The sequence below is a fragment of the Thamnophis sirtalis genome, unplaced genomic scaffold (assembly GCF_051295495.1).
Source record: "Thamnophis sirtalis isolate CommonGarterSnake01/CBP01778 unplaced genomic scaffold, rThaSir2_p1.2 scaffold_4, whole genome shotgun sequence".
In the NCBI taxonomy this organism is placed as follows: Eukaryota; Metazoa; Chordata; class Lepidosauria; order Squamata; family Natricidae; genus Thamnophis; species Thamnophis sirtalis.
In genome coordinates this window covers 53,717,148-53,743,917 of record NW_028261384.1, presented here as the reverse complement: position 1 = coordinate 53,743,917, position 26,770 = coordinate 53,717,148, and the positions used below count along the sequence as shown (strand labels likewise).

Sequence of the window (26,770 nt, the reverse complement as noted above, 5' to 3'; positions counted from 1 at the left end):
GGAGTGACTGGGAGGAGAGTGGTTGGGCAAAGCGCCCCTTGACATGAGTGATGTTAGATTGGCCACGGTCATCCAGTCACATGACCACCAAGCCACGCCAACAGAACTGGTAGTAAAAAAAATTGAATCTCACCACTGCCAAGACCCACTTAAAAACCAGCATAACTTAACGATCATAATTCCATACTCAATTACAGTCATGTCGCGAACTACTTGAATATCATGTAATGATGGCTTTTTCTCTATATCTTGAATGTCTATAAAGGACTGTGGAGACCTTTATGCTTACAGTTTCACATATATTGGTTCTCATGAAATTTCAAACTGATGGGGCAATTAATTCACAAATGATTTCATAGAGACCTCAGTGCAAACATATAGGGCAGTGATGGCTAACCTTTTTGGTGCAGAGTGCCCAAAGCATGCGCGCAACCCCAAAATGCAATGTGAATGCCCCCTGTGCATGCATCCCTCCCATGCACATGCCCCATCCCCTGCGGATGTTCCCCTCACCCTCACCCATTATTGGCTTCCAGGTTGGTGCAGGATGCATTCCAGGCCCAAAACTGGGCACAAGGGGAGGGGTTGGATCTCGTGTGGCATCCCCGCATCCCGTTTTGGCTTCCAAGTTGGTGCAGGAGGCCTTCCAGGCCCAAACGGGGTGTGAGGTGCAAGCATGCATGTGAATCCCCAAAATGCAATGCGAGCGCCCCCCCCCTCGTATGCACACCACTCCCTGCGCATGCGCAGCGGGAGGCATCTGCACATGCATGGTGGAGCTGGGCTGGGGAGACAGTCTGCAGTGACGGCTCTGCGTGCCACCTGTGGCACACATGCCCTAGGTTCGCCATCACGGATCTAGGCTGTGCATAGATACCTATCTTTAAACAACACATACACAATATTATAGGGAGCAGGACTTCTTACTATTGCTTGCACATTGAGCATTTTAGGTTTTGTAATACCTGAATAGAGCAAGTGTTATTTTCTTTGATTGTTTGGTATCACTATTAATTACCTAGGATAAAATTCATGATTGTCATGCATATTATATAAATTCCTTGAAATCTATTTGACTTCAATTATCATTCAGTTTTGTTTAAGAAAGTATTGAAAACAATTGAAAGGCTCAGTATTAAAGAACCTGTCCAAAAGGTTCTTCCTACTGAGGGGGGATGTTCTTTTCTAAACTGTCATAACTAGCTCAATGTTTGTGAGAAGTGCTGCAAATGTATATAAAATAAGCTATTTTTTTTCCAGAGCGGTGCCCAGCAGGTGTATGTAAATTTAGTTTCAAACCTTTGAAGTCAGTTTTTATTTTAAAGCAGCATCAACTATTACAGCAGGAAGTAGAATTCAATTGTGGATAATAATGATGTTACCTATTGCTCTGATTTAATATAAGCAATTCTCTTTTTATTTTACTGCCTCTTCAATCAATAAAAAAATAAAACCCATCAATCCTTATTTTCCAGGCAAGATTGCCCTTTTCATTGTCAAAGAACTATTGTGCATACACAAATTAGACACATATTCCAGTTTGTTGGGGTTTTTAACCTAGAAATTCTGGGAATAACAGCTTTGTGAGGGAAATAATAATCTCTTAACACAGAGCCTCATTATCCTCACAGAAGGGCATATTCCCAGAATTTTATGCCAGACATCATAATAAATGTATGTAGCTGACCATGTTCTTACTTTATCTGTGTAGCATATAGCATGGACTATGAAGAATTTCATTGTAATTTTGGATTTTTTTCTATGACTTATAACAGATCAATTTTAACATATTCTCGGATTGGGGGACGTGTGACAACGCTTACTTTTTGCCAGGGTTCTCACTATTTGGCTATAGCTTCAGATAACGGGTCCATCCAACTTTTTGGGATTGAAGCTTCAAAACTCCCCAAATCACCTAAGATTCATCCAATACAAAACAGGTATGTGTAGTGTTTATATAGTTTTCATCTGTTTCCTATTGATTATCTGCTATGCTTATTCCTTGCAAATGTAAACTTAGTAGTAAGGACACAAGATGGGCTATCATGTTTCGCTCTGATGTTGTAGAACAGATTTGTGGATTTCACTACTCAGCATATTTCAACAAGAGCTATGAAGCTAACATTTTCAGGAGGATATCCAGATTGGGGAAAACTACAATAGGATTTTTGGGGAATATAGGATTAAGTATAATAGAATTTTTCGAGGGAAAGGCCTGCTGAGACCTGGTGGGAAGAGAAAAGGCATGCAGGGACCTGGTTGGGCATACAAAGCAGATTCAAAGGCTATGGGGACCTCAAAGAACAGGAAGCAGTATGGGGTGTCTCAAGACATGCGAGGAGGCCTTGGGAAGCCCAAAGCAGGCAGGCTTGGCCCAGCGCTAGGCCTCCTTCATCCCCAATGTACCCTGTGCTCCACTTAAAGATGCACACATATATTTAACAATTGCATTAGAGAAAATAGGATGTGGAAGTCATTAAGAAATATTGTCCATTTGTGACTATAATGGAAAGGATTCATTATAATCATGGGTCAAGGACTATCTGTATAAATAAAAGCTGTAGGAAATATTTTTCAAGGGTGTAAGCCATGATAAATTTCAGTGAATAATATCTAGTTCTTTTTATTTTATCTAGGTTTTTAGATCAAAAAGATGATGGCTGTGTGGTAGACATGCATCATTTCAATTCAGGATCCCAGTCTGTGCTGGCATATGCCACTGTGAATGGTTCCTTAGTAGGATGGGATCTGAGGTCCTGTAATAATGCTTGGACATTAAAACATGATTTACGCTTGGGGCTTATAACCTCATTTGCTGTTGATATACATCAGTGCTGGCTCTGCATTGGTAAGTGCTGTTTCCTTTTAATGAAATCATTTTATTATTTATTAATGTGTAAATAAAATTGCCCTTTACCACATGTGCTGAGTGCAGATGATAATCCCTACATATTGGCCAATTTAGACTGGTTCCTGGCTAATTGAATTGATCTGGGTTCAACTCCTATTATTTCTTGTGCAAGAAATAATGTAACAAGGGCAAGTTAAATATACAGTCCTCACCTTACAACTGATCATTTAAAAACTGTCCAGAGTAATGACAGCCTTGGAAAAAGTGATTTACAGCCTGTAAATTATTCCAGTTATCATAAAATGTCCACCACCCCATGCAATCATGTGATTGCATTTTGGGTATTTAGCAGCCAGCTTACATTTAATTGTTATAATTGTTGACTGTGCCATTTTTTTGCCATTTTCCAGTGTTTTTTGCTTTTCTCCAACAAAGAAAAACACTGATTTGGACTTAAAACCACATAATTTGTTTAATAACTGCCATAAAAATGGGCATAAAATCAAATCTGGTCACATGGGTGCCTTGGCTTACAACTACCATGATATATTTATTTATTTAAACACAAATAATACAAACAGCAGATATACAACTGAATACAAAAAAGAAAGAGAAAAGGAAAAGGAAAAAAAAAACAAATATTACAGTGCACCCCCACCCCCTGGAGACTTTCCCCCCCTTTATATTTCTTAGATGTACAATATATTCCAATTGTGCCCTTATACCCTCCAAAACAACATATTTTCTTGAATAGGTTTATTCCCTTTGCCTTCCACCAACACTGATTTTATAAAATCCCCCCATATTTCATTGTAATTATTTACTTTAATCATCCCTTTTTCATTTCTGTTGTTAATTTATCATTTGTTGCCATACTCCAAATGTCATTATATCACTCATTTCTTTGAATATCCCAATTTTGTCCCCAATATTTAGCCATCACTAATCTAGCTGCCATTATCAAATTTACAATCAATTCCTTTTTTGTTTCCTTTATATCCCGTTTTTCCACCAGCAACAATAATGCAATCCTCGGTGACATCTCTAGTTTTACATTCAACAGTTCTTTGTGCACAATCCCACTACCTGAGGTGGGTTCCTACCGATTCGCACTGGTTCGAACAAACTAGTATTGGTAATTGGGCTGGGTTGCCAAACTGGTAGGGACAGCAGGATGGCCACACCCCAAACCGTTCCCATGGTCGCCACTTGCTTGGCGTTGGGAATTGGCTGGCTGGCAAAGATTCCTCCCAGCCACCCCTTTGAGAGCTGCTCACTTCCAAACCAACCACTGGCCGCACTCCTCCCATGGTCGTCACAGAAGTCGTCCAGGCGAGCTGCTTCCCATCCCTCTTCTCCCCCCCCCCAAAAAAAGTGTCAAAAAATCCCCAAAATTTTGCTTTTGGTTTGGTGGGCATGGCTCATGTGACTGCATATGTGTGAGTGATGTCAAGTTGGCCACGCCCACTCAGTCACACGCCCCCCACCTAGCTACGCCCATGAACCAATGGTGAAACTTTTTGAAACCCACCACTGCCCACTACATATGTTTATATGTCCAACCTCTTGCACCTACAACAAATATTTGTATATTTACCATTTATTCGATTTAATATACGTGGTGTTAGGTACCACCTTCATATCACTTTATATCCGTTATCCTTAATTTTAACTGACATTCGTATATACTCTTCTATTCCAAATATTTTTCCAATCATTATCATTTATTTCTCTCAAATCTGATTCCCAAGTTAATTTTAAACCTTTTGCCTGCTCTTCTAATCCAGTTAATATTCTATATACTTTCCATATTCTTTCTTTCTCTATATATTTTTTGTTCATCTCACATTCTTTTATAATCATTTCAAATTTTGTTAACTGTCTTTCTCCTTGAATTTTTCTACCGTTTTTATTCATTTCTCTAATTGTATTAAATTCAACCAATTTAATTTAATATCTGCTAACACATTTTTAGTTGTGTTATATTCTTCATCTTGTTCTTCCAGTCTTCCCATTTATATATACGATTTTCTTTTAGTTTACTAATCCATTATTTCAATTCAATCTTAGGGAATTTCTCCATTTCCAACACCAATGTTAAAGGAGAGATTCCTGGCATTAGCCAATATCTCCATTTATTCCATAATTCCATCAAGTTTTTTAAAAAGGGATTTTGTATCCTAACAATTTTTTAAAATTCTTTTTAAACCAATATGTTTCTATAGGACCACCTATTTCACTTACTCTTTCAACTCTATATCCTTCCATATTAAATCTCTAGTTACTACTATAATATCTGGGACCACATTTAATTGATTAGTTACCCAATAATTTCTATTATTTGGAAGACCTAGCCCACCTTTTTTTAATGGTTCATACCATAATGCTTGGTATTCTTGCTCTCTTACCTCCATTACAATATACCTCCAGCAGCCAATATACCCTCCAATAATTTAAATAGTATTATCCCAAATAAAAAAAAATTGGGGTAAAACTTTCATTTTTATCATTTCAATTCTTCCAAATCATGATAATTTTACTTTCTCATTTATCTATTTTATCTTTTATATCTTTCTTTAACTTTTCATAATTTATTTTCTTTAACTCTTGAATATTTTTTGGGATGTCAATACCTAAATATTTAATACTGCATACTATTTTTAATTTATATTTCTCTTTCAATATCTCCGTTTCTTCTTTACTATGTTATATAACATCATTTCTGATTTTTCCCAGTTTATTTGTAATCCACTGTATTTCCAAAATTCATTCAGATGTAAATATATCCTCTCTATAGTAATTACGGGATTTTGAAATGTTAATAATGTATCATCTGCAAATAAATTTAATTTAGGTTTCTTATGTACTCCAATCCCTTCAATCAATGAATCTCCCCTAATTGCATTTGCTAAAACCTCCATCAATAATGCAAATAGAACTGGGGATAAAGGGCAACCCTATTTCGTTTCCTGGCTTAAGGTTACTGTCTCTGTAACACCATCACTGATGGCTATACTCACTTTATTTTCTGAATATAGTTGGTTCATCACATTTTTATTTTTTTTACCAAAACCTAATTTCTCTATTAATATCTTTAATGTAGGTCATTCCACACAATCAAAGGCCTTAAGTACATCTAATTCTAATACACCTGCCTTTAATTTTTGATTCTTTATCTAATAACCTATGTTTATTACTATATCTGACATTGTCGGTCTCTTATAAATCAATACTGGTCATTTTTAATATAATTCTCAATAAATATATTTATATTTGTTATAAATATAATTATATTTAATATAATTCTCTATAAATATATTCAGTCTATTTGCCAATATTGCTGTAAAAATCTTAGTGTCCCGATTAATGTGATATTGGTCTATATATTCCTGGGTTTGTATGATCTTTACCTGATTTTGCTATCAGTATTATCAAGGATTGCTTCCAGGAACATGGAACATTTTCCTTCCACAACCACCATGATTAATGGCTGAAATTTCTATCCATATTGTGATTGTAAGTTGAAGATTACTTGTAGTTTAATTTTCTTTGCAAATGACATAAACAGCTATAAATAAATAATAAAAAGAAAGTGTGTCTTTAAACATCATATCGACACCACTACTAGAGCTTGGAAGACATTGCTTAAAATGCATTATGTTATTGACCTGTATACATTTTTCTTTTCAAGGTACAAGCAATGGAACCATGGCATGTTGGGATATGAGATTCCAGTTACCAATTTCCAGCCATTCCCATCCTTCTAGAGCCCGGATCAGACGGCTACTTATGCATCCCCTTTCCCAGTCATGGGTGATTGCAGGTATAGTTAATCTTCTTTAAACATCCAAATGCTTTCAAATTTTATAATTATTTTAAGTAACTGGACTAGCACAGCATAGCATAGCATAATAACATAACATAACAACACTACACTACACTACATTACATTACATTGCAATGTAACAACATAGACAAATTGCTGAGGATGATAGGTCATGGGTTTATACGGAGAGCATTTGTTTGAGATGAGACTGGCTGGAATTCAAGTAAATGGCAAAAATTATCCTTGAATCTGGGATAATAATAAGAAAAGAGGATTAATAGGAGACATAGTGGCTCACTAAAGGTCTATAAGTGGCAATAGTAGAATGTAGGAAGAAACCAAAAATGTCAGTTTGCAATCAGGCCATGCTGTCATGTTATAACTGCTATTTGTTATTGTTAATATAGCTGTTCAAGGCAATAATGAAGTCTCCATGTGGGATATGGAAACAGGTGATCGACGCTTCACATTGTGGGCTAGCAGTGCTCCTCCTCTTTCAGAATTACAGGTTTGCTTTTGAATTTGGGGTAAAACATTTCATAATGTATATTCCTGGTTTTAAAAGAGCTAAATCAATACTAATGCTTTTAACAATGGAGAAGCATACAAAATACATACACCATTTCTTTCATTGAGTTCCTATACATTAACCTAAGGTGCCTCTCTTTTACACAAGATGATTTGAAATCATTTGGAGAAACTGTTTTTCAATGCTAGTAATGCATTTTTAAAAATGTTAAATAATTAAATCTAAAATATGATTTTTAATTAACACATTTCATTAGATGCTGCTGCAAATGGGTGTTTTCAAGTGTAATGAGTTAATCATGCAATGCTATTTAAACTAGTTTGAAAACCTTTCTTTAAATATTTTAACCCCAAGTCTATATGTTTTAATATATATGTTTCTGTCCATTAGCCTTCATCTCATAGTGTTCATGGAATATACTGTAGTCCAGCAGATGGAAATCCTATATTATTGACTGCTGGTTCAGATATGAAGATAAGGTAAATTATTAATTAAAGATAAGATAAATGCATAAATTGCAGAGGAAACTTAAAAATCTTACACAGATTTTACTTACTATCTTACAAAGTACAGAGAAATTTCATCCAATATGATGCAACATTTTAAGCCATTCTATGTCTCTGACTCTTTGTCACAAGTATTTTGAAATTTTTTATGTAAGGTAGTAATAACACAATACCTGATAAGAAGCATTTAGCAGTTGTTTTTTAACATTAAATGGATGCAGTATAACTATTTTTGGGAATTCTAGATTAAAGAGAGATTCCATGGACTATCTATTGACAATTATGGTAGCCTGGCAAATTAAATCTTGCTTAGTCTGGCATTGCTGAAAAGTGGTGCAAGCATAGATTAAAATTTGAATTAAATGAACAATCCTATCAATCTTCATGGATTGTGTGTTTCTCAAAGGCACTGACATACTATTAATTTGTAACTACTTTCTAGTGAAAATATTGTTTCTACGTTTTCCAAGTTCTCTGGTAGTTTTTTGTTACCATATGTGTTTGTAGGATACACAAGTGCATTTTATACAGCAACTGAGATTGATTGTCTGTGTTTTACTCTTCTTTAAATTGCTGTTCTGGAACCAGGCTAGGAGCAATTCCAGCTTTCTTTTCCTTTTTTTTTTTTTTTCAAATTATGTCATGTTACCTTATTTTCCTGAAAATAAGACCTCCCTGGATAATCCCAATGGGATTTTGAGCACATGAACTAAAATATGCACTCCTCTGAAAATGAGTCTTTCCTGAAAATATTGCAGCACAGTATATATATATATGAGCATTGATTATTGTGGAATGAAAAGATAAAAATGGTGGCAATTTTCATCATTATTCTTGGAAACATTAGTCATATGGCATATATGGATGCAGTATTTATTGGCTTAAAAATATTTTCATGAGAAATCAGATTTTTTATTAGTTGATTCTACCTTCAGTAATTAACCAGTTTTTAGCTAGTGATAGCTCTAGTTCTTGCAGTATTTTTAAAAATCAGTTTAGTTTTTTAAAAGCTATTTGGAAAATAAACAGAAAACAATATATGTGTTTTGAAGCATAAATTTACAAAATTTTGGTAATTAAAGTGTGAAATTGAGTAATAATAAGAGACTCAGAAAGGGATAGAAATAATTATTGAGCATGATGCAATTATTGAGCATGATGCACCTTATTTGGTTATTTGGTTTTTGAACATGTATTTTGCTTTTGTTTTGTTTTTTCTACATATGTTTTGCTTTTGAGTAAACAGAATCAAACTGCTGGTCTTAGAAATATATGCATGATTAAATATCATTCATGATTTACATTCTTTTAAATAATGGAATTTGATTACTAGTAACATTTAAACATGAGGTAATAAGTAGACATTAGATGCAGAATTTAACAGCTTATTCAAATTTCTGCTTTTGAGGTGGTTTTTTGTTTTTGTTTTATTTGTTTGTTTGATTGTTTATTGCAGATTCTGGGACTTAGCTTACCCTGAGAGATCATACATTGTTGCTGGAAGTTCTAGCTCTCCATCAGTATCCTATTATAGAAAGATAATTGAAGGCACAGAAGTTGTTCAGGTACATTAGCTATGGTTTTTATCCAACTCATCCAATTTCTACACATTGCTATATTTATTTGTAAGATCCATTTAATTTCTCTAGCATAGAACTTAAAAGGTGCTTCCAGATGGAGTACTCACTATCCCCAATTCTCACATTAACCACTGCATGCTTTATTCAGCCTTTAAAGTCTTTAATTTAAACATGTTTTGTAGTCAGAAAGTACCTTGAACAGAAATCATATCCATTTATCATATTCATATCATATCATGACATGATATGAATATGATTTTGGATTAAATAACTGCCACTTCAGCAGGCCAAAGAAAGTCCTATATTACATTGTCAGCTGTACATTAAATCTCTCTTCTCATGAAAGTCAGTGTTTTTGCATGAGTCACTTTCCTTGAATAACTACTTAGTAAGGCTACTGTGATTAAAAAAATGAGGGATGGGTGAGGTATTGATATTATCCCAGATTGATGGTGAAAAAGCTGGCTATAAAATGCTATAAAGGTAATTTATATAAGAAAAGTGACTCTGAGTGGCTTTCAAGCATAAAATCCTAATAAAAATAAATAAAAAATCAATAATCCACCATGCCCCTAGCACCAATAATTAAATAAGTCACTTGATGGCTCCATATCATTCTGGGATCCCCAAGGCTGATTTGCAGAACCACATTTTTAGGGCCTTGCAAAAGAGTGTCAAAGTGGGGGACAATCTTTGCAAAGATGATATTCCACAGGGAAGGGGCTACTATGGGGAAGGCCCTTCTTTTGGTCCCACCTGCAGTATTTCCTGCCTCCCCATTCAGTTACTTCAAAGAAATATAATTGGAAAAAGATGGTCATTCAAATAATCTAATCCCAGGCCATGAAGGGATTTAAAGATGACAACCAATACCTTGAATTAAATTAAAAATAATTTAATAATTGTAAATGTTATGATAGTAATATTGTAATGTTTTGATAGAGCATCTCATTAAAGCATTAGCATATGTACTTTTTTTAAAAAAGGCAATAAAGATGATTAATTACCTGTAATAATGGAAGATAATATTTGTAAATCAGGGTCAACTGTGCAGCCCTTGGTGCTCTCTCAGACTTGTTTGTCTTCTTACAGACATTTCATTACAAACCTTGGCTGCTTTTGTCAGCAAGCTAAGATCAGAGAGCACTGAGGGTTTCACCAAATCTATAACAAATAAACACATTTAGTGGTACAGGATATGAAACAAATTTCCTAGTTTTAAAATAGAATTAACAAACTGATTTAATATGAGAAATCTTATGCTAAAACATAATGTCTATTTCATGGTTTTCTCTTCATCAGGAAATTCAAAACAAGCATAGGATGGGACCTACGGACGAAACTCCTAGAAGAGGTCCTGAATCTTTACCAGTTGGGCACCATGACATCATCACAGACGTTGCCACTTTCCAGACAACACAAGGATTTATAGTTACTGCATCGCGAGATGGTATTGTCAAAGTGTGGAAGTAAATTTTATGCTGATTTATGTATGTAAATAATTATAATAAAGAATTAGCATAGGATTAGTTTTCCTTGAATAATTGTTTCTATAGCACAGGGGACAATGGTGCTCATGAAAGTAACTAGTGGCTCTCTTGTCAACAGTGATCACTAATACTAGTGGCCCTTTTGGAACCTGCCATTATATTTACATAAAACAATGTATGTAGCATTTTCTCAAACTGCCAAGCAAAAGAAATTGAAGTGAAGAAATTGTATTTAATTTCTAACCATGCTATTCTTTGAAAGACTTTAGAAATTGTTTATAAACATGAAAAAATGCATTAAGCTGCATCAACAATATTTATGTAAGCTGACTTTTTTACAGGCCAGGTGAGAGAGTGATAACACAAAATAATTGCACTTTTGTTTCTGTATATTCAAACTCTGTATGCGTAATGTTGAAAATAAAGACTTCGGATCACTGTTTTGTGTCAGAGTTAAAATAAAGTTTAATATGAATATCGTTCCATAGCCAACTATTAGAATCTGAATGAAAATCTCAGTTCTAGACTCTATTCAGGGTTGTTGTTGTTTTTGCACATTGTACTTTATTTCTTTTATATAAATATTACATGACATAGAACATTTGCTACCTCATCCCAAAGCTCTGTGTACAAAAACAGCAGACTGCATGAAAAGACCTCTTGGAACAGACTGTTGTAATCTGCTATATGCACTTACATTCTCTCTCATGTTCTCTATAGCATTCTTAATATTTCAAGGATCTGGAAGCTATTTATCTGGGTTCAGTCCTTGGCTGTGGAGTTACACTAAAGGCTTATATTTAAGTAATTTTAACCATGTGAATCTATTAAAAAGAATTACACAAAGCTATGTTTAAACATTATTCAGATATAGTGATGAACCCATGAGGAAGTGCTTTCCAGCTTCCTGGCATTTAATTCAACCAGTTTATGAGTTGCAATCATAAGTGTAACTTTTTCAAAGACAGCTCTCTTGCATCAAGAAATATTTTAATTTTTGGAGCAGAACTTTTAGGTTACATCTTCTATAAACAATTGTCAGTGTATTCATTTCTGAAAAATAGCTTTAAGATTTTAATTTTAGTTTTCTAAACAAATAAATGAACTCTTCAGAGACATTGTGAGTATGAATGAAGAATAGAGCAGAAATTTATTTCTTCAGTGTTGTTTTTTAAAGTTTTTATTTTTTTATTTTCATACAAATAACCACATGTATACCATTACATAACCAACAGTATTCCATTAATCTACTATATAACATAACAAGCAATATGCACCTCACATATTCATATTCTTAAAAGTTCTATATGTATCCATATTCCAAATATTTTAACATTTAATTATCTTTTCATTATCATATTCAATCAATTAGCAACTCAGTTTAACTATCACGTAAAAGAACAAAGCACATACCTCTCATTTATATTCTCCATAATTTCTAAATATCCTATTAGCTAGTCATTCATATTAATATATGTACTTCTGTATATCTATGTGTATGCTTCCCTTCTTCCTCTCTCCTATCAATCTTCACTTTTTTCCCACCTTATCCTTTCCATTTCTTCCTAGTGAGCCTTTTATCCCAAACTCTGAGCTCCTGCTTTTTCTTTCTATTGGGTATATATTCTTCCTTCTCTGACTTTTCCATTTCCCTCCGCTGTGTCATTCGAAATATCCTCTGTCTCCCTGTCTTCTCTTCCTCTTTTATCATTCCTTTTTTTCTTCTCTATGCCTGTCTGGCCGTGCCATTTCCTTTCCTTTTTTCTATAATCCCTTTCTGTTTCTTTGTTGGACATATCCCCCCTTTTCAATTTTCCCTGTGCCACTGTGAAACCCAGTGAAATCTTTTGTGTTTTTTATTTTCTATTGCTTTTTCTGTAGTTCCACAACCTTTCCCTTCTTCTTCCATTGCTTCTTGTTTCTCCTTAATTTCTAACTTTAAAATTCTATTTAATTTTAATGACATGCATATTTTTATAATCGCGTGTATTTCTTCAAATCCCCAACTTTCTATAGTGTCCAGTTCAAAAGTTACAGTTAATTATAATTTTTAAGTTCAACAGTTTCTTCTTATTTTCCAATTCTGATCCAGCTCCAATATTCCAGTTCAGCTAAAATGAAGAAGAAGAAGAAGAAGAAAAAGGGTGGGGGAGACATTCTTCTTTTCTTCCACAGCTGCAAAATCAAACAATGTGTGCAAATTCAAAACCTCCTTAAATGCTTCACTTTCTTCTTCCCTCTGGCAAATAGCTCTGTTTCCCTATTCTTTCAATTTTCCATCAAAATCCCAATCTGTCCATTAATATTATTTTCTACTCACAAGTTTCTTTACCTTTCCAAATTCTGATTTGTGTTTGTTGGTTGTTTAAATCTTCTCACCAGGTCTCAACACTCCTTCCAAACACCGGTCCTGCTCAGTGCTTAGTCCAGAAGTTTCAGTTTTGTAGTGGCCATTTTACAATGCCGCCTCCCCCGATGGCAATTCAGAGAGCTAATCTCTTACCTACAAGGAATCAGTTGCGTTCCTCTAGATCTAATGAGATGCAGCTTCTTCTTCACTTTCCCTACAGGAAAGTTCTGATCCGAAGATCCCTGGCATCAGTTTGTCAGCCAGAATTTACGTGAGGTTCGTCAGAGCCCACAGGTTTTCTGTCTGTCTCACTGAGGTACTTCCTATCTCTCTATTTCTTCAGTATTGTGGTCAAGCTGGATATCTTCTGATTTCCAAATACATGAAAATGAAATAAAGAAAATTAATTCCTTAAGAAATAGGCCTTTATTTAGACCTATTTCAGTCAGGTTTCTACATTATTTGAGAAGGGAAATTTACTTTGGATACCTTTCACTGCTAAATATTGAATGTATGTATTTGAAAGGGAGGAATGAGAGAAAGAAAGGAGCCTTGTTAATTTTCAGTTTTTGAAGAACTTCCAATAATATCACTCATGGTATTCTCCACATATAGAACTAGAACAGTAGAATAGTTTTACAATTTCTCAGTTTTAAGGGGGAAAAGGCCTAAAATGTAATGTTGCTGCTATCCCAAGATGCATAACCTGTACTTATACCTGGTATTATAGCCCATGATTTACACTTGTTTTCATAATACATTAAAACTTGAGCGACTAGTTTCTTATTCATTATTTCATGTAGGATATTTAATTGGATACCTAAATATTCCATTTGGTTCCTTAGGCATTAATTTTTATATTATGTCACTAGAAATTTATTTTTTAATAAAATTTATATGGCCTGTCAGCTTACTCTCAATTACTGGGCATCTTACAGATAAAACATAATATAAAAAACAAAAAAGCAATAAACTCCCCCCCCCCCTGCAATAATCAAATAATCTATTTAATGGGTTTACCATCTCATTCTGTGTTCCTGAGGCCCATTGCAAAAGCAGGTATTCAGGGCCTTGTGAAAGAGTCTCAAATTGGGAGCAAATATTATTTCTGCATGGGTCATATTTCATAGGGAGGGAGCAACCATGGAGAAGGCCCTCCTCCTTGATCCCACTAGATGTACTTTTTAGGAGATGGGATATGTAATGTTCCCCACCTCCCCATTCTGGTGGATTGGATAGATATGACCAGGAAAAGACAATATTTTGGAATGTTTTTTGGAACCCTGACACTGGTCCCATGCCATGTAGGGCTTTAAAGATAGCAACCAACATCTTGAATTGGAGCTGGAACCAGCCAGTGCAGCTGCCACAAGATAAATGACACATGTACATCTAGACTAGCATAACAACATTCGGGTCATTGCATTTTGAACCATTTGAAGCTTCCAAATAATTTTCCAGAATAGCCCCATGTAGAGTGCATTGCAATAGTCAAGACAGAAGGTGACTAGAGTATGAGTGACTGTGAGCAGAGATTGTTGGACCAGGAAAGGGCATAACTGGTACACAATCCATATTTGCATGAATGCCTTTCTAGTCATGACTGCCACCTGTTTCATGAGCTGGAATTGTAAACTCTGAGACCCCCAGTTCATGCACTTAACACCCCATGGTTCGAGTCAGTGGTCCAAAGTCCTGTTGCTCAGTGGTCAAAAGTCCTCTTTTCTGATGAGAGCAACTTTTGCCAAAAGCACTAAAACCTGGTTCAATGACCATGGGATTACTGTACTTGATTGGCCTCTCCATTCTTCCTCCATACTCTGGGTCCTTGGTTTCCAAATGAAATGCAAAAATTGCTCCCATCAGAAAAGAGGACTTTGGACCACTGTGCTTCATTAAGACCAGAGTCAACGCAGCCGTCTACCAGGAGATTTTGAAGAAGCACTTCATGCTTCTTTCCACAGACGAGCTTTATAGGGATGTTGACTTCATTTTCCAGCTGCCCACACTGCCAAAAGCACCAAAACCTGGTTCAATAACCATGGGATTACTGTGCTTGATTGGCCAGCAAACTCGCCTGACCTGAACCCCATAGAGAATCTATGGGACATTGACAAGAGAAAGATGAGAGACATGAGACCGAACAATGCAGAAGAGCTGAAGCCGCTATTGAAGCATCCTGGTCTTTCATAACATCTCAGCAGTGCCACAGCTTCCATGCCAAGCCACACTGAGGCAGTAATTGCTGCAAAAGGGGCTCAAACCAAGTACTGAGTACATATGCATGCTTATACTTTTCAGAGGTCCGATATTGTTCTATGTACAATCCCTGTTTTATTTATTGCATGTAATATTCTAATTTTCTGAGATGGTGGATTTGGGGTTTTCATGAGCTGTTCCCCATAATCATCACAATTATGACAAATCACGGCTTGAACTATCTTGCTTTGCATGTAATGAGTCTTATCTCATATATTAGTTTCACCTTTTAAGTTGCATTACTGAAATAAATGAACTTTTGCACGATATTCTAATTTTTTGAGTTTCATCTGTAGATTATGGAGACTCTCAATGTGATAGGAATGAGGGATGAGTGGGAATATAACCTTTATTCACATATGGCTTTTCTGTGATGAATATGAGACAAAAGAATTATCTTGACTTTCTGGTTGTGTTTTTATTCCTGTTTGAAAACATGCATAAGAAAACAAAATCCCTTCCCCATAACATTTGATTTGCTGATATTTTAATAGCATACTATGGAGATAGTTAATAACAGATACCAAATCTGAGTAATGAAAAAGAGATTTGGCAAATGCATGCAAGACAAAAAAACCATAACTAGTACCTATCATGGTCAGTGAATCTATATAAGTATCATAAATCAAGAATGATTCATGGAATGAAATATATGTCCAAGGAAATTACTTTTGTGTGAAGTTTACAGCAGCAGTAGGTAAGCTATTGAATAACACACAATCTATGGCCATTAAACTTGCTGGTTAAGTCTGTTTGAAATCCAACAGATGGAAAACCAAGGACCCAGAACAAATTTCTTTTATACTTGATTGTGCTATAATAATGCAGTCTGATGTTAATGACCTGGAAGTCCCAATAAGAATAGTATACAAATGGATAACGAATAAGGAGATTATGAATGAAAGATAGAAATGTATAGTAGGGAAAACACTAACTGCAAAGAAACCGATTCGGAATGGCTGTATGATATGCGATGGAACTTATTGTTCCTATGTTGTTTTTAATGTTATGTGTTTGTTTTTGTTGATGTGTTTATGTGTTTAAATAAAAAAAATTAAAAAAAAGAATAGTATACAAGGTTTAATTTTGGAAAAAAAAATGCTTGTGTTGACACCACGTGACTTAAAATAGCAAGAAGTGGCAAAAGTACTTTGGGCAATTATGCAGAAAAACTGAAACTCAATAACTAGTAATAGATATCTGTTAGACAGAAAGTTATGGTGATTCACCTAATAGCTATTGTCATCTGTATTTTATTATTGAAAGATTATTGAAGTGATCAAAATAGTTCAAGTTTCATATGTTTTTATATATGTTCAGTTTCAAAAACTTCTCATATCCATGTATTTGCGGCTCATTTTAGTTTATATATATTAACATCTGGATATAGGATGGAAGAGAGCTTCAAAAATGCAGTTTAAGCATTATATAATTCAGCATATCTGTTTTTTCAGGTATACATAATTTGTTTGTATTTCCTGATCCCCTGCAAATTTACATTCACATTTAAGAATTAATGCATCACAAATTAAGAAAACACAGCAATTGTTGCTTAAAATATTTCATAATTTTATCCTATGCATTGTTCTAATTAAGGACTACATTTCATATAGCAACAGTCTTCTATTGCTTCAGCACTATTGTCAAGGGCATTAGAAAATTATAAACTGGGACATTAAGCATTTTGTAAAAAAATAATAATAATCCATCCAAGATTGAGATTTCAAGTTTTTATTACTTAATGACCTTATACTCAAATGACTTATATGAACTGGAACAGATTCTGCATACCAATATTATAGCATTGAATATAAACCAAGTTCCCACTTAAAAATATTATACTGGCAATATGCAATTATTGTGTTTAAAACCTTTTCTGTCCAAAATTCCTCAAGCTATTTAAATTTCACGACCTTCCCATTTGAACAAAAAACTAAAATTGAGGTTATAGATTCATAAATGAAAATCTTTTGTCCTTAATAGCCTTTAGTTTGTCTTGCTAGTACGATCATCTTATTCTTTCTCAATTTTTCTTCAATTCATTTAGAATTTTTTCCTGCTGTTCGGACATCAATTGGCTTGCTTTTTCCAAAGAAATAATGTAGAAGTTTAATAAAATTACCATACAATATTTGGCAACATTCAACAAAGGTTATTTCATTAGTCTAATTGTAGATTTGAACACTTCATTAATTTCCAAACATCTGAAAATGAAAGGAAAAAAGTTACTGATGAAAATGTAATTTCTTATATTATTATACGTAAAAGAATAATAACCTTTTCCCACAAGACATCCTTAAAATATGATTTTCCCATAAATCCTTGATCAATGCAATCCTATTAACTGGCTACAGGCCGCTGGATTAAGAAAAGATATAAAACTCAAAACTGCAGAGATACACATGTTCCTCACCCCAAATTGTAGATCCATTCTTGAGTATTGTCCATAAATTGTTACCAAAATATAATGTTTAATCTCAGGAAGATTAAAATTGAATGGATTATATACTTTTCATTACAGTTGAGCATACATTGATACTTAATGCTACATTTGCATTTAAGTCACTCACAGGTCTATGAATAGTGACCCATCTAATTCAATAACAAGCAACTTGATGCTAATCACATTTCTTGATCTACAGTCCAGGGGTAGCTTCCAGTAATCTCTACTGCTGGTTTGCTCATGGGTGCTGCACATGCACTTGATACAAACTTTGTGCACATGCGCAGTGCAATATAAATTGTTCTGCGCATGCGCAGAAGCAAAAAACAAGATGTCAGCACTTAGAGTGCCGCCCAGAGAACTGGTTTGGGGGTGGGGGTGGCAGGCCTGGGTCGTTGCCAGTTCCAGTGATCCAGGCCACCAAATCACTACTGGTTCGGCCAAACCGGTATGAACCAGTAGGAGCCCACCACTGCTACAGTCACTATCCTGGCCATGCTGGCTGGTAAAACAGAAGCTGGAATCTTAAACATCCAGAAGATGTCTGGTACCAGGTTACTGGTATCAAATTAACTGCAAGTTTGTCTGGGATTGTTCAGACAGTCAGCTTACCTCTGCATGGTGGTCATCAAGGCATGAATAACTACACTACTCACAAGCTTATGCACTTTGCAGAAATGAACAAATTGGGAGGAAAGAAAGAGAAGTCAATGCCAAACTCATCCTACCACAACCAAAATTGGAAATCTGGAAATGAGTGTTAAGTTTTTATATCTGCTCTGAACTCCACATAGTGGTCAAATTGTAACTTGTAGTTTATACCTTCTGCATTTGGCCCAGCAGAAGTATGGTAAGGTACTCTGAGGTTGAAAGTTTACCCGTTTCACTATATTTTGAATATTAACTGTCCAATATCTTTATATGTTATTTATTATACAGCTACATGGCCTGATCCAAGTAATGTTTAGCATCAGATGTTCTTTATACATAGATGTGTAATGGTGGATAGTGGAAGAAATCAAAACAAGGGGCATTATCTATGCAACTGCAAGGAAAGGTGTTGAATGTGATAATAGGGAGGGAAACCTTGGGCAAGGTCAGGCAGAAAAGACTGGTGGTTCAAATTGATTGGTTTACACTACAGGTGGGGAATTCAAGAGATCTCAGTGGTTGAGCTGTCGGACAGCTTCCTTTAAAAGAGGGAGCTGTAGGACAGCACCCGCACTTCTTTGTACCGATCTTCCAAATAAAGAGCTGTTGTTTAGCGAAGCGGTCTGCCTCTTCACTTGACCCACACTTAACAAAAGGAGCAATATTTGCAATGTTTATATTAATTTACAGTATTACATAGTTGGCTAATTCAAATAATGTAACTTGGCAAAAAAGCATCTTAAAAAGGTGCTTTTAAAAAAATGAAAAACTACTTACAATAGATGGATGAGCATTGCTGATTATCTTTTCAGGGAATAAAGAATCACTTTGCAGGTTTTCTGGAAAAGCAGAGCCATTCTCATCCATGTTATTTGGTGGAGTTTTGTCAAATGGAGTGCTGTGAATAAAATAATGTAATATAAACTGGAGTCAATATATTGGCAAAGGCTTTAATGCAATACATAAAAATGCTACAGCTTGGAAGAATGAGAGACTAACTCTTGCTCAGACCAGCAAGACTCCAAAGGAACTGAGTGCAAGGTTTTTGCCTTAGGAGTAATTGAATTCTAACAAGATTATTGAGGCAACTAAACTGAAGAAGATTTCTTACGAGGGTTTGAAGCAGGAATCCACAATGCCTCTGAATAGATCACTGAGGCAAGAAACTCACTTGGATTCATGGTGCCATGAAACATACCTTGGTTTTTGATGAGTGATTTTTGCACATATTCTCTTGAGCTCTGGATGTGGATAGCTGTGCATTCCACCTATTAAGACAAATTGTAGCATTATGGCAAGTGAGTGATTGAGAAAATTGAGAAAATTGCAATCTTCAACTCTGTGCCAAAATAAGGTTTTACTGTTTTCAGTTCCTATCTTCATATAAAATTTAACCTAGTGGTTTATTTATCCCACTGTCACGTACTTTCAAACCACAGTGGTTCTTCAAAATCTCTAACTCAATCTTTAATCTTTGTTCTCTAACATTGTTTGGATTTTAAACACTTTTTTTTTCAAAGTATGAAGTATTTGTTTATTATAAATATTTCTGACTGAACTCAGAATTTCAAAGCAGAAAAGGATTGTTTCCCTGGGATGGAATATATGCACATGGACAATATTCCATATTGTTTTTAGGTGTGCATAGAGTCCCCAGTTTGCTTCTCCAGAACCTTGTGATGGCACTGTGCAAAACACAGTGTAAAATGTGGGAACACTGAATGTCATAATAAATTCATAATTTGCCTTCAAATCAAGGCTACTATTTACAACCAGACCAGAACCAGTTGTCAAAGTTTCAACATATTTTGGGATGCAAAGGTCATGGGGCAGGATTTCTTTCCTATCTAGTTCTGATTTATCATCTCCACTTTCCTATTCTAAATTACTGTGATAACTTTTTCTTAATTACATTAACTCAGAAAATATTACTAGGAAGATAACAATTAACTTTTCTAAAGTTAATAAATGTTGCAGGTTGGAAAAATTAACGTGGAAAAGATTTATTTATTAATTTATTAATAATTATAGATTAATGTATTTTACTGTTTGTTTAAAATATATAGCCAACTTTTTTCTTCTTTTTGTCTTCCTGCAGATATTTACCTACCTGCAGAAAACTTGGGCTAAGTATGAGACACTGTATCTCCAAGGAGGTAGTAATAACCTGGTTCTTCTCACGGCAGTTGATCTGAACACTAAGTTACTGGTTTAGCATCTCAGCTAACCTTGCAACTCAGTCCAAAGAATCCAACCCATGTTTTGTGTCTTTTAATTTGCATTAACCTTTGTATCAATCTTTTTTTCATGATTCTTTCAGTCTTTCTAGTTATGAATCTGGACCTCACCCAATGATTTTAGTTGATTTGGCTAAAATATTTTCAAAGGGCTTGATACAAACATTTTTTTATCCCTATTAATGCACAATTGAAATAGATTTTTAATGAACCATCATTTCATTGTCTAAAAGATATAAGCATTTCCCTAAAGAGAAAGTTCACACCAGTCCTGCATATTCAATAGAAACAGAAGCACCATTCTCTGTCACTATTTTTTCTTTTCTTTTTGGGAGTTCTCTGTAAAACAGTCAGCTATTGTGCAACTTACTTTTGAGCAGATGTATTAATGGCTTTAGAAATTTGACTGCATACTCAAGTTCAGCTTTGTGGATTCTGCCAAGCTGTACTATGTGATGTTCCAAGGGAAGGCTTGCCAATTCCATAAGTTCTATGTAATCATATTCAGGTCCTATTGAAAGCACAACTACAACATAGCCTTCACATTTGGCTCTTACGGCTGCATCACTCAGTTCTTCCTTATCCCAAGGACTTGTTTCTCCAACAGATATGATAAAAATAGCCTTTTTTCCTCTCTTATTAGGTGCTTCTGAAAAGATATGATTGATTGTCCAATTTATGGCATGGCCAAGTGCTGCTTCTCCATTTAGTTTCTCAAAAGACTTTTCAATATGCCTCTTCATTTGTGTTTTATTTTCATATGTCACCAAGTCAAATTCAACTTTTACTGGAAGCTTCTTCTTTTTTTGGAATTGGAAATTCAGTGGTGCATGACTCACAACAGCTATCCGATCACCTATCAAAGAGGTCTTTGGATTTTTAGAAATGTCAAAGCTTTCCAATGCTCTACTTAGGAAATGTTTTAGTTCTTCAAATCCAGTAGTGCTTATTTTCCTGGAATTTTCAAGAATGAATGCAGCATCCATATAAGCCTCAGGTTTGAAAGGTGGAGTTATTAAGCAAGATTCTGGTTTGCATTTGTCTACAAATAAAACATAAGTATTTTAATTATAGAAAATTACTGAAATTGAGATCCAATGACTTTGCAATTTTCATGTGTTCTTACCATAGCAAATTACGCACACGTGAAGTTTTTTTAAGGCTGAAAGATCACTCTGCTGATGGAGGTGGATAACTTGAAACAATCCTGTGTTGTCCATCTAAAGTAATGGAAAATAAAAATATAGCTTGGTACAGCTTGGCAACAAGATGTCTGACTCTATCTGCATCATTACTAAATCAATGACAGTTTGCAGGACAATGTTTGATAAGAATTGATGCTTGATAGCTGGGATTTCATAAAATATATATTCTCTTCATCATAAGAAAGATGTCCTTAAACCACAACTAATTAAGTATAATAAAACTGCAAGAACAGAAAAACTTCTGTTTTCTGCCCATGAAATGCATAGTACCAAAGGATAAGTACTTTTTTCCATTTTATCCACAATAAGTTCATGATATAAATACGATACATTGTCTTTGGTACTGTGCCATGGTGCTATGCTGGCAAGACAAGTAAACTCACACCCCTGTTTCGGATTTCAAGATTATAACCCTTTGTGCAGAATTCTAGTCTGTGAAGACAATACGGATGAATTAGCGAGACAAGATAATGTTAGGCTATTTGGTCTTCATTTCAGGATCCTTTTATGGGTGGAGGTTATTTCAATTTTAAATCAATACTGCCTTCCTATGTCCAACTCACTTCATTAGGCTAAGCCAATCAATTATTCTGAATTAATATTTTGCAAAAACACTTTTTGCATTGGATCTCCTGGAGTTGTGATGTAGAAATTCTTGCCTTGTTCCATTGCTTGATTTAAGAGATTCCCACATTCCTCTTGCAACTAAAGAATTGTGCTGATTTGCCAGTTCCCCTCTTCCTCCCTGGCTACTTCGAGGAATGGCTTTATTCTTCCCCATAGAAAATCTGGATTCAGTTTTATGCCTCTTTTCTCACAGTGAAAAAGAAACTCAGAAAAAGGCATAACCACAACAAAGCCAGAAACACATTAGTGTCTGGGTTTTTGCACTCCAACTACCACCTGTTGACTATCTGGAAGGAGTCCTGGGAGCTCCATAGGAATAGTAGATGGAATCAATATAGATATGTATTGAATAGCATAAATCTGCAGGACAGAATAAAAGGTCTATACCAATGAAAAGGCCTTCATTTATAAAATTTGATCTGTAACATTTAAATATCCTATCAGGCTCAGTATATGCTAAAATTTTTGAGGCAGTGCTTCTGATAACCAAAAAGAAAAAAGGCAAATTTCTCACCTCAAAAGCTTGGATAATTTCAGGGATGTTTTTAAAAGTAATGACTGCTGGCTGGATACCTAAGGCACTGAACTCTAGGACTGCTGTACCAATCGAGTCAGGAGGGTCAGACTCTCCATTGCTGAAGAAGACAGCAACTTTCCTCACATTATTACTTTGGAGAGTTCGCTTGAAGAGATGCCTGGCAACAAACCTCATTGATCCACCAATGTCTCGTCTGTTGGTTGTTCTCTGCAAAGAAAGTCTATTGAGCTCCTGTAACAACAACTTCTTGCTCTGGAAATCTGTGAAGCGTATCAGATAGTTTGTGTTGGAGCTGTAGGACACAACAGCCACTCTTGCTCCCACAGGACAGTTGCTCTCTCTGATGTTTGTTTGGTTCACAATATTAATGACAATCTTTTTCATTTCTTTAAATATCTCAGAATTTGTATCTTGAGATACATCCAAAGCAAATACTAATTCTGTTGGATATGCTGGACATTTTGGTATTTCTGGAAAGCAAATAAGATTATAAAAATAATCATATATTGCACAAGGATAGCAATCAATAATATTGGAAGACAATCTTTTTGGATGGAGTAGTTATCTTGCCCTTTTTAGGACTCTTTACGGTTACAAAAGTAGATAGCACAACAAAACATAACAAGCAGAACTGTGACACATATGTATACTAGAATAGAAAAGAAGAGAAGAGAACAAAACAGAACAGAACAGAATAGATTTATTGGCCAAATGTGATTGGCCACTCAAGGAATTTGTCTCTGATGCATAAGCTGTAGTGCACATACAGGCAGCAAGTGAAAAATCATGAACATAATCATAAAATAATCATAAATCATAAGGTACAACAGTCAGTGATACTCATAGGATACTAAATAAGCAATCAACATAAATCACATAGTATACTAATAAAAGCAATCAACATAAATCATAAGATAAAAACATAATGGTACAAAGCATTTAAAAGAGGAGCAAGCAAAGCACCTATCCTTCATTAATAAAAGAGCTGCATTCTTTGGAAGGCATGCATTCTGAAGCAGCTGCATCCTTTATCTGCATTTAACTCTCCAATAATCTTGCTTCAAGTGCCTGTTCCCACTCTGCTATTAATAGTGGAGCAAGGGCTGTATGTGGAAAACAGAAAAATAGTTTTTACAAAAAGCAGATGAAGCTGCACAGGCCTGAAGTCATTATTCCTTCATACAGAACAAAAGGAGAATTAACTGTGGGAAAAAATACTTACTTGTCCAGCAAGCTAAACAGAAGAAAGAAAGGCAAATATTATTTCAAGCAATACGATATTGAAAATTCTTAGAGAGGAGATACTCTTATAAGATTATCTTATTAATGATTATAGGTATCCTATAATTGCCTCAGGAACAATGTGTACAAAAAGGAAGCTTGGTAGTGTTATCTCTTTTGTGTAAATGTTTGAATTTTTCACACCAGTACACCATCACACTGGGTTTGATCACATAGCCTCAACCACTTGCTAGTGCTCTCATATGTAAACAACCATACTTTTCATATTTTTGACCAAAGAGCTAATGTGTTCTTGATGTATATACATTACCAGAAACTTTGAATGACTAGTGGTATAATCACTTCCACTTCTAAGTGGAAAAAATAGTAGACAGTTAACATACTGTAGTTTCTAAACTAGTCAAAGAACCGTAATCTAACACGAGCTTTAAGTGGCGCAAAATTTTTTTTTCTGGTGTCCTCAGTTAAGAAGTTAGTGATGTAGTTTTGGTTACATAACCTATGCTTATTCTATTATGTTTTATGCTATTATAATCCCATAAGAATCAAACAACATGATTTGAGTCTTAACCAAACTTGTAACCATTTTTAATGGGAAGCAGTATACATATATTTTAAATAAACAAAATGCAATTAATTGGAACTAAAGCCTCACTGTTCCCATTATAGATAATTAAATTAAACCAATATTTTCTTATATATCATATTCTCAGTTCTTCCCAATTTATGCTCTTGGTTGATATTTCTGTTATTTAATATTAAAGATGAAGCGGAGACACTTACTGCTGTGTTTCTGTACATATTCAATAAGTTCACAAGACTGAAAAAAAGGAAATGTAAAAATATTATTAGATAAAGAGGTTTTCAAGAATGTGTATTAATGGTTTAATGCAATGTTCCAAAGTTGGCACCTTCTGTGTGTCCTGACTCCTGAGGCAGCAATATCAGGGCACTATGGATTTTTTGTCAAGGATTTTTATCATCATTCTAATATATTTTGAAAATATTAGAATTTGTTTCAACACATAAGGGATGATCAGATTTCAGTTTCTCAAATTTAAATGCTCAGTGAATAATCCTAATTCAGCTTTCCATTAATTCTATTTGGATATTGGAGAAGCTTACCACTGAGCAATCTCTCACTAATACTCATAATACTATAAAAATTATGTAGCATCCTCTAGATATCCATATGATCAACATATGGGTTTGATGTCTGCATGTGTATTAGTATTCATGTCAGAAAAGGTCTCAATGGAACATCCTTACTTTAATGAAAGCCAGTGTGTATCTGGGTGTAGAAATAAATGTATGATGAGAAAATACAATCTATTCATTCTGAGAATACATACTGAATAGGACTGGCCCTTTGCTCCTTTTGGACCCTAGAATAATAAAATTAGAATTAGAGCTTTCCAAAATAATACAGTATAGTATCATCTCCAAGTTTAAGATTTTGATATCATAAAGTGAGAACCTCTGTACTGACACAATTACAGTGTCAGCATTCTGAGTAACACAGAAGCAGAACTCTGAGGCAGGTAGATTCTTCAAAGAACATGTTTATTGGATACATCATATCAGCATATCTAAGTTCCCACAGTTTTAGTTTAATTAAAAGAGCAAATATTCCCCCTCCCAGATGTCACATTGTCCAATGAAAGTAGGCTGGTAGGCTGCTTGGTCACTTCTCTCCTCTTTTAACTGCCATAAGAAAACTTTTTGTTTTAACTGTTAGTCTATCTGCCTCACCCCTCCGCCTTTCAGGATTCATGGCAAATATGAGGCAGCAAAAGATGGCTTCCACAGTTCCCTTCAGAGTTGACAGTCAGACCTCCCACCTTAACTCATATTCAAACCTTTATTGTCAGTGCACAACATGTGTAAATTGAGATTTGTTGAGCCTCCCTTAGTGTATCTCCCACCCAACATAATACAACTCACAGTGAAGACAGAAAATCCCATACCCAATAAATCATATTAACAACCACACAATCCTATTTCACCAATGTGAACATGCTGAATGTTGTGCCGGCCCTACAAGTCTAGGGAGCCTTTGAGAGCCAGGTCAGTATAGTAGCCCTTTTTTGCCCCTGTACCATGAATCTGCTGGCACCTCAGTTTTTAGCTTTTGAGTCAGACCCTCTCCCTCTTTAGCTCTTTGCCTTAGTGTCTGTTGCCTGATGGTGACTTGCGTCGCTTTCTGGGAGGGAGGCATCATGGCTTGAACCAATTCCTTATTCTTGCTGTTGTATTGTGGCATTTGTGACAAGGTGTCTGCCAAATATCCTTCCCCCCAGGATATATTTCAAAGTGAAAGTGAATCGGTTGAAGTACTGTGCCCACTGAACTTGTTTATGTAAATGTTTCTGTGGTGTCCTATGTGCCTCCAGGTTTTTGTGGTTTCAAAAGACACTTAGCTTCCCTCAAGGAAGT

The 26,770-nt window shown here is 35.1% G+C and overlaps 2 protein-coding genes across 3 annotated transcripts in view; one reads left to right on the top strand and one right to left on the bottom strand.

The window, feature by feature from the left end:
• The window catches only part of PIK3R4 (phosphoinositide-3-kinase regulatory subunit 4), a 57,016-nt gene extending 45,796 nt beyond the window's left edge, over window positions 1-11,220 (top strand). For both annotated transcript variants that reach the window (XM_087712934.1, XM_087712935.1), the window contains exons 15-21: window positions 1,776-1,940; window positions 2,637-2,848; window positions 6,543-6,674; window positions 7,085-7,185; window positions 7,597-7,685; window positions 9,169-9,277; window positions 10,595-11,220. In XM_087712934.1, the coding sequence (XP_087569060.1) occupies window positions 1,776-1,940; window positions 2,637-2,848; window positions 6,543-6,674; window positions 7,085-7,185; window positions 7,597-7,685; window positions 9,169-9,277; window positions 10,595-10,765 (979 nt within the window). In that variant the 3' untranslated portion in view covers window positions 10,766-11,220. The remainder of the gene's footprint in view (window positions 1-1,775; window positions 1,941-2,636; window positions 2,849-6,542; window positions 6,675-7,084; window positions 7,186-7,596; window positions 7,686-9,168; window positions 9,278-10,594) is intronic.
• Window positions 11,221-16,924: 5,704 nt separating this feature from the next.
• Window positions 16,925-26,770, bottom strand: part of LOC106546748 (collagen alpha-6(VI) chain) — a 104,203-nt gene continuing 94,357 nt past the window's right edge. Inside the window, exons 31-38 of the mRNA XM_087714385.1 lie at window positions 25,687-25,719; window positions 25,118-25,154; window positions 23,069-23,652; window positions 21,849-21,942; window positions 21,093-21,764; window positions 19,684-19,753; window positions 19,263-19,383; window positions 16,925-17,595 (exon numbers count right to left, since the gene is read on the bottom strand). Coding sequence (XP_087570511.1) covers window positions 17,581-17,595; window positions 19,263-19,383; window positions 19,684-19,753; window positions 21,093-21,764; window positions 21,849-21,942; window positions 23,069-23,652; window positions 25,118-25,154; window positions 25,687-25,719 — 1,626 coding nt within the window. The 3' untranslated portion in view covers window positions 16,925-17,580. The remainder of the gene's footprint in view (window positions 17,596-19,262; window positions 19,384-19,683; window positions 19,754-21,092; window positions 21,765-21,848; window positions 21,943-23,068; window positions 23,653-25,117; window positions 25,155-25,686; window positions 25,720-26,770) is intronic.